This window comes from Phaethon lepturus, unplaced genomic scaffold (genome assembly GCF_000687285.1).
Source record: "Phaethon lepturus isolate BGI_N335 unplaced genomic scaffold, ASM68728v1 scaffold10047, whole genome shotgun sequence".
NCBI lineage: Eukaryota > Metazoa > Chordata > Aves > Phaethontiformes > Phaethontidae > Phaethon > Phaethon lepturus.
In genome coordinates, this window is record NW_010551142.1 from 61,581 (window position 1) to 73,241 (window position 11,661).

Here is an 11,661-nt window from a genome sequence, read left to right on the forward strand (position 1 = left end):
TCCCTCCACCCCTTCCTTCTTCTTCGTCCCAGCTTTATATACTGAGCATGACGTTATATGGTATGGAATATCCCTTTGGCCAGCCTGGGTCAGCTGTCCCAGCTGTGTCCCCTCCCAGCTTCCCGTGCACCCCCAGCCTGCTCGCTGCAGGCCAGCACGAGAAGCTGGACTGTCCTTGACTACTCAGCAACAGCTCAAAACATCAGCACCTTATCAACATTTTCTCATCCCAAATTCAAAACATAGCCTCACGCTAGCTTCTGTGAAGAAAATTAACTCTACCCTGGCTGAAACCAGGACAAAGGCTTATGAGATTGCTTTGACAAATTGCCTAAGTCGGTCTCCTGTCATCCTCTGTGTGTGTTCCGCTTGGGTCACTCAGTGCTGCAACCCCATATGCATAAAATCTAGGCCATATTATTTTATGCCGTTTTGTCTTGTTGGCTGTCTGGCACGGAATGTGCCTGTGTCTCTTTTCGGTCACCTTGTTTCAAAAATGACCTGACAGATTTGGAAGACTTTTAGAAAAAAAGAAAATAGAGCTAATAGGCGCGGGCTAATTTGAAAATAGGGAGATGGGGCAATATGATGTGATTAAGAATGGAAAATATAATGGGGTGGTAGTTAGCGCCACCGAAGAACAGAGACGGGTGAGATTTCATGTCTATGAGTCTGTAACATGAGAACAGGGAGACACTGGAATGGAAAACCAAATAATTCTGTTCAGTATAATATTACAGAATCATTAAGGTTGGAAAAGACCTATAATATTATTTCAGTAATAGCTCCATAAGCAAGTTGATAATGTGAGGTCTGGCTCACCTAGGGACAATAAAAATGAATTTGTCAAACTCCCCAGCTAGTTTGGTTCTGCAAAATTGTACCTTCCTGGGGCAAAAAGAAGGTATAGAGGTAACTACATTTTCATTTATAATGGGATGTTAGTAGAAGTTGGGCTTGCAGTGGTAATTTTTCTCAGTGGTATATAATTAATTTGCTCCCGTAATGTTATCTTTTTTGGCATTTCAACCAAGGTTGTAAGTTCCTCCAACATGAGATTCCTCATTTATCCACATTTCTTTTACATCTGTTTTTCCTCCTGTTTTTGTCTGGCTTCTGGCTGACCAGCCACTTTACCCAGCTGCCTCTGTCACTTGCTATAAGAAGTTCTATATATCTCTTAGGGGTTGTAGAAGCAATAGTTGCCTCTCCCATGCCTTAGAGTGGGTTGGAGAAGATCATAGAATAGTTTGGGTTGGAAGGGACCTTTCAAGGTCATCTAGTCCAACCCCCCTGCAGTGAGCAGGGACATTTTCAACTAGACCAGGTTCTTCAGAGCCCCGTCCAACCTGACCTGGGATGTTGCCAGGAATAGGGCATCTACCACCTCTCTGGGCAACCTGGGCCAGTGTTTCACCACCCTCATTGTCAAAAATGTCTTCCTTAGATCTAGTCTGAATCTGCCCTCTCCTAGTTTTAAACCATCAGTCCGTGTCCTATCGCAACATGCCCTGCTAAAAAGTCTGTCCCCATTTTTCTTCCAAGCCCCCTTTAAGTCCTGGAAGACTTGCACGAAGGTCTCCCCAGAGCCTTTTCTCCTCCAGGCTGAACAACCCCAACTCTCTCAGCCTGTCCTCACAGCAGAGCTGTTCAACCCTCAGAGCATTTTTGTGGCCCTCCTTGATACCTGCTTAACAGCAATAGAGAGTGTTTTTCAGGCAGCCTCATCTGCATATTGTCCTGTCTCCTTCACTGATAACATTGGTGATGGGCTAACAGTAGTTAGGGAACGAGGCAGATGTATAGGTCTTCCCACAGGAGCAGCTTCTCATTTTCACTTGGAAAGGGTAGTCATTAAGCTTTATACAAAGCCTAAATGGAGGAGAATGGCTTTTCTTCCACATTGGACGTTCCTATATTGAAAATGTAATAATGTTAGTATCGATAATAGCTGTCTTTTCTGGTGTTGTCTTTACCATCATGTCCTGTATACTTCTGTTAAACCCCGTCAGGGTCTTATTTAAATTTGTAAAGACCTGTAAAAAAAGCAGTGTTTTATCTCTTCGTACCAACAACACTTTTTTTTAGGCATTTGTTGCTATTCTTAAATATGGAGAAAATTGATATACTGATCAGTTTCTTTTTGATTGCTTAAATATGTGTCTTATTTCTATAGTCACTTAAGGTATGGCAATATTAATGTCTCTGTGTTTCTTATGAGTACCTTGATTCCTAAACACATCTTCGTTTTTAATATGACACAAATCTGGTCACTTGACCTGTTCTGCTGTGCCTCACTCTCCTCTCAGACTTATCTGATGGCTTTTTCTGTTGAATCAAGGTGCTCTTCTGCTTAACCAGTTGAGCTGTGTAGTTGACGTCATTGTTAGTTTCATGACCCATGTGAGAACCCCAAGAGACTGCAGTATAATGCTGTGCGTATATATCTATAAATGTAAAATTTTACTATATGAATGCAACACAGTAAGCTGATACTTTTTTTTTTTTAAAGCAATAGCCAGCTTCTCTCCTTTGCAGACTAGAAGTTAGGTGAGTTAGTAAGGTAGATGGTGTTAGCCACAACATCATGCCCAGCTACTCTTACTGTCTGGTGATAACAGCAGCAAATGTGCAACAGCTTCTTAATTACACCAGTTAACTATCCAGCTGCTGGCTTAAACCGCTGCTGAAAGTGGATGTATACAGATATTCAGCATTCTGAAATGAAGTGGCCAAGGCATGAACGCATGCCTTATTAGTGATTGCGAACTAAGACAGAAGACTAAAGTGTGGTGGTTAAAGAGTGGGTGCAGCTCCGATTCTGCTGCAGATTGTCTGTCCTGCTCTGGGGATAGAACTTCTGATGGGTAGACACAGAAAGCATGTGCTAACTCTTAAGCTGCTGCAGTTAAATGTGATGGAGACTGTCTGTCAGAGCTAGAAAGTGCCTAACATATGGATTTGGGAAGTGTTATCTTCACATTTTGTTGGGGTTACATGTGTACTTCAATTGCTCATTAAACGACAGCGAACTTGATCAGAATTTTTCTTTTCCCAAATAATAAAAGACGTGATGAGTCATTGCCTTATCACAAAATATTCAGGACTTTGCAGTGGTACATCAATTACAATAATTGGGCAGTAAGGAAGCCATAGGAGCAAGATAAAGTGTAGTACAATTAAATAAGGTTATAGCCGTACCACCTTCCATATTGTAGGAAAATCTTGATAACTGACACAGTTGATGAGGCTTCATAATTTAGGTTTCTGATTTTTTTTGTTGTTTAAAACCTTTCATGCTACTCGTTTCATAATTCCAAGTAAGTATCTTGTATTCCATTTGTATGGGTAAGTCAATTTTTATTGAATTTATACTCCTAGTTCTGGGGAAAAAGCAGGTAGTCTCCCTCCCTGTGTGCAGCTCTGTCTGGGAACTTAAAATGTCCTCTAATATTATGGTACTGAAGTATAGTTGCTGTGTAACTACTAATTACACTCTCTATCCTATACACCCAAGTACAACACGTTAAAGGTGAGCAACTCTGGTAGAGGAGAGAGTGAAAAGGAATATCCTCAGAAGTATTTAGGTACCAGACCTTGGCTGCTAATAGCTTAAGTTTGTCACCTGAAGCCCAGAGAGGGTTTGAAGCTAGATGACCTCCCTGCTTGCACGCAACATGTGTCACAAAACAGGGTATGAAGTCACAGTCTTCTGACTTCTGGCCCGCTGCTCTGATGTGTTGCGTGACAGCGTGCCTCTGGTGTCTTCTGGAAACTGAATGGAGATTGTCTTGATGGTTTACAGGTTACTGCTGGAGCTGCTAGAGCTTCTTTTTGACAAATTCAACGCGGTGGCTGCTGCGCACTCTGTTGTCCTTGGACACCTTCAGCAAACAGTGGCCTCGCCTTGCAGCCAGTACGATGGTGATATCAAGCTCTATGACATGGTTGATGTGTGGGTGAAGATTCAAGATGTCTTGCAGGTAAGAATCCTTCAGGTGGGTACATTTTCACGTTGGAAAAGCTTTTATAACCTGAATACCAGAGAATATCTGTCATACTCAAGAGGCAGCTGTACTGGAATTTGTCTTGATTTTTGGTAAGTGTCCACATTTATAACAGCCTGTTGAACTCCAGAGAGCTTAAATAGCAGCAAAAAAAAAAAAAAAAAGTGTGGATTCATCCTTATGGTGTATGGAACGGTTGATTCCTTTTGCTTACCAAGTGATTTATCAGAAGCTTTCAAACAGTGACATTTTTGTTCTGTGTTACCATGTCATGCCTGTCTTATAAAGTGTCACAGCTCTAATCGCTTGTCTTCTCTTGTCATTATAGCTTGGTTATAGTCAGCTGAGACACTTGCTGCCAGCATGTTTTCAGGGAATTCTTATTTGATTCTTTTTCTTAACTGTAGCATACTAAAGCTGTACCTTGCTTAGGCTTTATTCTGGTACCATGCCTGTCACCTTAGTATCTGAGACTCAAAAGCAGCAGAGCTATCATCTGTCACATGTCTGTTCTCTCGTTCTTGCTGAGAGGCTAACACATGCACATTAGATTTTTTTAATTTATTTATTTTGGAATTGCCTTTATGTATAGTACACAGATGAACACCTCACGCAGTATTTGGTGGAGGAGGTCAAAGAAATGAGCCTGGCATTATTTACAAGAGGGGCAAGATTTATGATGGTCATTCCACCTCTGGCCTGTTAATGAAAAATGCTCTCTGCCTCCTAGTCTAACACAGTTTTTCACCGTAGGGCCTAGGTCTGTTTATCTGTTGCTCTAAAGGTTTGTTTGACTGTGCAGTGATACACACAGTTGGGGTTTTTTTGCTTACACAAACACAGCCAACTGTGTGCATGGTGTGAATTTAGATACTTCTTGGATGTGGTGGATGTAAGGTGTGGGCCTTTGATCATGTCTACTGTCTCCTTACCCACTTACTTGTCTTTCCAGAGGAGCTAGTATTTTTGTTGAAGAAGTCTTTCTCAGTTTTCTCCATGATACAATTTTTCACTTTCCTTCAATGTTCTTGCAAAAATTTGGTTGGTAATGTTCAGCCAGAGGTTAATGATGGGTTTTCTAAGCAAAAGAATGTCATAGAATTGAAGCTGTCTGGCTCCATTAAAGAGAAGAATTGAACGGATGGACATGAGGAAAGGGCTTGGCATAGGCTGTCTGCAGCCATCTTACTGTCATCCATGAGGTCTAGAAAAACTTTAAGAGCTTTGAGTTCTGCACACTTTGCTGTAAGTGGACGAAGTCTTGGGAGTAAGAATCCTCCAAGATTTTATCTTCGGTGAAGCAGAATGACAGGGCAGGTAATGATCACTGATAATTCCCTTGTCAGTGAGAGTTTGTGGTGGCTTCATTCCTCGTGAGTGGTGAAATTGGGAGTGAGTTATACTGGCTATTCCAAACCAACATTGATAAAACTTCTATAGAGAAGCATGCATAGGTGTGCACAGATATATAGAGAGAATGTGCTTGCTGTGTTGGGGAGAAAATATTTGACCAAGCTTTCTGTATAATATGTACTAAAAACCCACTTGTAAAGGTTTTGTTGCCATTGGCCTGTGCTGTGGCTTAACCCAGCAGGCAGCTGAACACGACACAGCCCCTCCCTCGGGGGGGAAAAAGTAAAATTTGTCTGTTGAAATAAAGACAGTTTAATAGGACAGAAAATGAACAGAAAATAATAATAATGATGAAAAGAATATACAAAATAAATGATGCACAATGCAATTGCTCACCAGCCACTGACCGATGCCCAGCTAGTTCCTGAGCAGCATCTTGCCCCGCTCAACCCCCCCAGTCTATATACTGAGCATGGTGTCGGCTGGTATGGAATGCCCCTTTGGCCAGTTGGGGTCAGCTGTGTCCCCTCCCAGCTTCCTATACCCCCAGCCTCCTCGCTGGCAGGGCAGCATGGAGCTGAACAGTCCTTGACTGCTTAGCAACAACTAAAACTGTCAGAGTGGTAACAACATTATTTTCATCCCAAGTCCAAAACACAGCACACCACCAGCTACTAGGAAGAAAATTAACTCTATCCCAGCCAAAACCAGGACAGCCTGACAGCATGGGTGTCAGAGAGAGTCAGAAAAGCTTCCAAAAGAGCTTTTTCAATCCAGAAAAGTAGCATTTTAAGATCCATAATCTCTTGCTGGTTTAGGATAAGAGATTAGCACTGACTGACGTGGAAAGGAGGAAATCTTCTGTGTCTTTGTTCAAAATCTTGTGGATTTTTTATGCATTAGTTTCATTGGTGTGAATGAAAAGTTTTTTACCTTACAGTGTAAGAAAACCTCTGATCCCAAGACTAAATTATTTCCATCCTGTTTTATCCAATAAGGATATTTTTTTGAGAGGAGATATTTCAGGTGAAGCTGAAAACTCAGTTTTAAAAGTGTTTATTTAAATGTGCCTCCTGTTGGGGGAGGATGAATATTTGGAGGAAGTTGGTTCGTGGCGGGGTGCATCAGGGAAATGATGCAATTCCTGCAGACTGTGATTCTTTACTGAGTGGTCAAACGTTGGCAGAGGCTGCCCAGGGAGATGGTGGAGTCACCATCACTGGAAGGGTTCAAAAAACATCTGGATGTGGGACTTTGGGACATGGTTTAGTGGGCATGGTGGTGTTGGGTTGACGGTTGGACTTGATGATCTTAGAGATCTTTTCCAACCTGAATGATTCTGTGAATCTGTGAATGAAATTTATTCATCATGCTAGAACAATATCACGTGACGCTGCAGTTCACAAAAGGATAATCTTTTGCACATGTATGTTGTGCATCTCTGCAGGTGAAATACTTTGCAGCAAGTTTATCTCTTTGTAGTTCTGTACAAAAGTAATAATGTGCGCTCATGGTGGGCTGGAAATGGTCCTTCGTGGGAAATGAGAGTTGTTTTCAGTAGCCTGTTTTTGTAGCTGGATTTCTGAATGCTTCCTAATAGCTGCAGTGTAGTATTAGATAGGTGCAATGTTTAGATACTGAACATGCAGATATTATATATTTTTGACCTTCTCTGAGAATGGAAGAATAATACTGAACTTGTCAGGGGGAAGACAGAGTGACCTTTTACAGTTGGCTACCAGAGCGCTAGAAAACAAACAAACAAAAAAATCAGTTTGTCAAAATATTAGAGCAGCCTTGTTCAGGAAAACACAGTTTGAAGTTATTTACTTGTACTGGAGCCAGTTTAGCCTGTAGTTGTATTGCCATACCAACAGGAGAGATTTGAAACTTGTTTAAGTTTTAACTTGGCATTTTGTGCGTGGAGCTAAATTAGCTCTTCAGCATAGGAGTGGGTGGAATATCCTTCTGAAGAGCATAATTACTGCAGGACCAAGTACTCGGCTGGAGAGAACTGAGCTGTGTTACTACGGCAGTTAGTGGTGTACTGACATGAATAGTTGCTTCAGGACAATGCAATGAAGAAATTCTGAGGTTTTCTGGCATAATTCAATGTATATGCTGCATCATCCTAATCCAAATTGTGAAGGCTGTGCTGTGTGAAAGGCACAGTGGTGCGTATGCTTGGGAAGAAGACAGAAGGTTTTGGGTGCAGCGTGGTCTTTCTGTGGTGTTTTACTTTTTCAGTCTAGGCCAAATCTCCTTAACCCAGATAAGGGCGCTTTTGTCCTGTTTTGTTAGTGTCAGGGGACCGACAGCTGGTGGACATGCTGTAGCAGCCGCTCGGACTTGTGGTGATGGATTTTCCTTGCTGTTAACTATGGCACAGAACTTTCAACAATTCTTTCACTTTTTTTAGCACTGTCTTATGATACCACGATGAGAGAGAGAGGCATCTGTCCCTGCTGAATAATACCAGTGTCATTCAGCTTCTTCAGAAATGTCACCTTTCTAGTGATGGGATGATCACCCTGGAAGCTGTTTTGTATCAGTGCGGTACCCCACTGCTAGAGAAAATACCAAAGACATCTCCATGTATACTCAGAATCCTGTTATCAGCTTGGGCTGGTCCTATTTGCCTCCAAGGAAGAGATCATCTCTCTTGTTGTGTTGGTGGTTGATGCATCTCAATTTTTTGAGAGTGATATACATCTGTTTTCTTGCCTCTACAGAAGAGAGGGAAAATCACATATATGCTGTGGGACATATATCATGTCTTTAGCAGGCTGCCTGGTGGTCTATCTACTGAGAAGACACTGCCAATTATTACTTTCCTTTTTTGGGGTCTTCTGTCTAATGCTTTCAGTTGTTTTCCAAAAATGGTGTGATTTAGCAGCCTAAACATTGCTGAAACACCGTAAGGAAACTGAGCAAGAGAAATTGAAGCCTACTTTCTGCCCACACACTACTGTTCTGCTACTGCAGAGTTGGAGATATCAGAAACTGTTGCTTGAGAAAGCCTCTCTCTTTGCATGTGGTGCTCCTCTGTCCAGAGGCTGTGTGACATATCCTTCCTTTTAAAGAGGAACGCACTCAAGTGCCAGATTTGAGCAGGGAGAGCAGTTGTGCAGTGCACAGCTACGTCTGGTGGCCAGCAACGTGAGTGATCTTGCAGGAAAGCTGCACTTAAATTGTATTTGCTGTGCCATACTTCTCCCTGAGTACTGCTAGAGCACTTGGAGATATATTTGATGGCTCTGCTGCTGTAAGCTGAGCCACTCTGTGATTTTGTAAGTGAATTAATGGCAAAAAGTGTTGGTCCTCTTAGGCACACAGGTGAGCAGGAGAAAGACAGTGGAGTTCAGCAGTCTTAGTACTCAATTTACCCCACGACATCCTCATGGAAAAGGTGTAGAGGTTTCAACTCCATGCCAGTCTATGCAGATTTAAGCCAGATGTGCGGTGATCCCATCTATTCTTTTTCCCCAGCTTTCCCCAGAGCTTTCCTTGCTCTGGCAGTGTTGTTCATTTTCCCAACAGTGATTTAATTTAAGGGAGTTGATTTGGCCAAGTATTTTCTGCTGACTGCCTTCTCTGCTTGCTGAGGTCCTTGAACTGCATCAGTGTTGGCACAAGAGTGAGCGAGAGGGAATGCACCGCGAAGGAGAGCAAAGGGTTTATCCTTGCAACTGCAGTTTTCATCAGGCTAAGTTGCTGTGTGGAGCGGCACCTCGAGGTACCGACTCACACAAAAACAAGGTGGGTTTTGCTCTTACCCTGGGTGGCTCAGCACAGGTCTGACAGCTGTGCAAAACACTTACTAAAATGGCTTATGATGTTAAGAGCAGGAGCTTAGGAATGATGTCCAGTTGTGAGCTCTGAATCGCTCAGCAGCCTTGATGCTGTCTGACTCTTCAGTTAAATAAGTGTGTCCTGGAATAGATAGTGAAATCTCTTTTTGCATTTAAAGGATGAATGGACTATTTGTGACACAGTTAATACTTGTAAAGTAAAATAAGATTCTTGGATGAGAGGTGTTAGTGTTAATGTGCCACAAATACTGTTTGAAATGTCAGAGCAATATATGAAATTGCTGTTGCATTTGGGAAGTTCACCAGGTAATATTTTGAACCTGAAGTAGCGTTACTTCAGAAAGTCTCTTTACAGAAATCTAATGGTTTTCTGGTTGTCCTCAAAATATGCCTGACTATTTCTGGTTCCTTTTAAATGGACTTAAATGTGGGGAACTGATGCCCTTGGACTCCTGACTGGTTTGTCTCATTAATGCTCGTCTCTCGTTTAGCTGAGGATGATGGTCATGAGAGTGGTTTGACTACAGCTTTTGAAAGATACAGTTTCGGTCAATCTTGAGTGCGTGAAGGTGGGAGAGAGCATTCTGCTCTCCAGGACGCTGATATTTATGGAATTTGGATGATTAAAGTAGGTCACTTGGCACCTTCCCTACCCCTCCCTCCCATTTCTTATTTGAAGTGAACTTAGAGCATGCATTAAGAAATCCAGTGCAGTGAGTGTTACACAACTTTTTTTTCTGCAAATACATATTACTGAGAGCATGAGAACTTCTGTGAAAGTTCATGGTCCAGGAAGGGTGTCACCTTTCTGAATTTAGGATGGGACAAGATTATTTTGCAGGAAGGTATTTCTTTAAATTTTGGTCTTGCCAAGAAGGTATGGAATGTCCCACCTCACTTTTCTGTTAATCTGTTTTATAGATTTGCTCCAATTTACCTAATAATTCAAGTCTTCTCCTTACATTTTTGAAACGGAAAGTAATTTGGTACCTTTCTTAAGCTTTTAAGAAGATGCACTTGGAATTCAGGATGGTGGAAATCACCTTGATGAAGGTGAAAAAGTGTGTCAGCAACTGCAAGGAGATTTCATAGCACTGGGACGTGTTATGCAGCTAGAAGGGCAAAGAACAAGATTAGCAATGGCATCCTGTCCTTTTAAAAACAAAGAATATGAAGTAGAAATGCACAAAATCGATCTGTTTTCTTTTTAACTGGATGATTCTGGCTGAAGTGAAGTGTGTTTAAAACTAACTGAATTGCTTTGGTAACAGGTACCTGGAAGAGGTCCAGAGCTGAGCTGGCTACGAATATTGGATTATTGTCTTTCCCAGGAATGGTCCTTGTTAACTGAACTGTGCTGTATTAGCATGGTGACACAGCAGAAGTTTGTGCAAATACTATTGCGTTAACAGCTTTTGTTTCGAGAGTCGTTTTTTCCTGGAGTTGTTGATCCAATGTATTTCATAAACACTAACGTTTACTCTAAAGTTCAAAGAGATAAAGCCCTGCATAAAAATGAATTGTTTGAACAGTGTACAGTCACTTGTGCATTTTATTACCGAAGAGGTCACCGAGCTTACGGTTTGGGAGATTTTAAAAAAGATTAGCTCATTTAATGAAATGTTTGCAGGTATATGAGCAAGGAAATAACTCATCCTCTTCTGTCCATGCTGTAGAGCATCAAGCTGCTCTGTACGTGAAGGGCTCTTCGTTTCAGGTGGATTTTCCTTTTAATAGCTGAGCATAGTTACAAAGTTAGATTTTTAAAGGGTTTTGGAGTTTATGCCTAAATATTTAAGTAGCTAAATCGACATGATTTGAAAACATACACTTAGACTGTCTTCTGAAGGAGGAAAAAGATGCATAAATTCTTGTAATGAGCCCCATCAGTAAATAACTTCAAAAAGCTGTTTGGCATAGCTGTGAAAGTAGAAGTCAGCTCTGTTAGGTGTTAGGCTGAGAGAAAGTCTGCGCTGAGGAAAAGGTTGGGAATACAGAATGGGGGAATGACATGTTTCTGACTTCAGTATTTGGCAGTTGGAATGAAACTTGTGCCTTCTGAATCCTGGACCATTGTCGAATGCTTTCTAATTTATATGAGTTGATAGCACAGAATCTTTTGCAGCCTTTGTTTCGGTGATGTCACTTGGAAGCCCTTCTTTTGCAAGCTGAAAGTTTGCTGAGAACGGCTAAGAAGGTTGTGAAATGGCCATCACACCTGATGTGCAGTCTGTGTTTCACATTGCCAACAGGAATATGGGTATTCTAAATAAAGTGTGCAAAATTTCCAGCCTGTAAATTGCTTGTTAGCCTTCATCTTCTTGGAACTGTTAATTGATGGGTTGATGTCAAAGAAATGGAAACTTGGCTGCACATATGTGCGGCATCTTTCATTTTAACCATTCCCCTAGATTCTTGAATGGTTTTGTTAGGTCTGATGTGCTTTTTTATTTTTGATTACTATCAGTGTCCGCTGCACTTTATTCCTG

At 41.6% G+C, this 11,661-nt stretch overlaps 1 protein-coding gene across 1 annotated transcript in view; it reads left to right on the forward strand.

The window, feature by feature from the left end:
• Nucleotides 1-11,661, forward strand: part of EXOC4 (exocyst complex component 4) — a gene marked incomplete at both ends in the record, with an annotated part of 93,724 nt that overhangs the window by 41,836 nt on the left and 40,227 nt on the right. Inside the window, one exon of the mRNA XM_010290795.1 lies at nt 3,806-3,983. Coding sequence (XP_010289097.1) covers nt 3,806-3,983 — 178 coding nt within the window. The remainder of the gene's footprint in view (nt 1-3,805; nt 3,984-11,661) is intronic.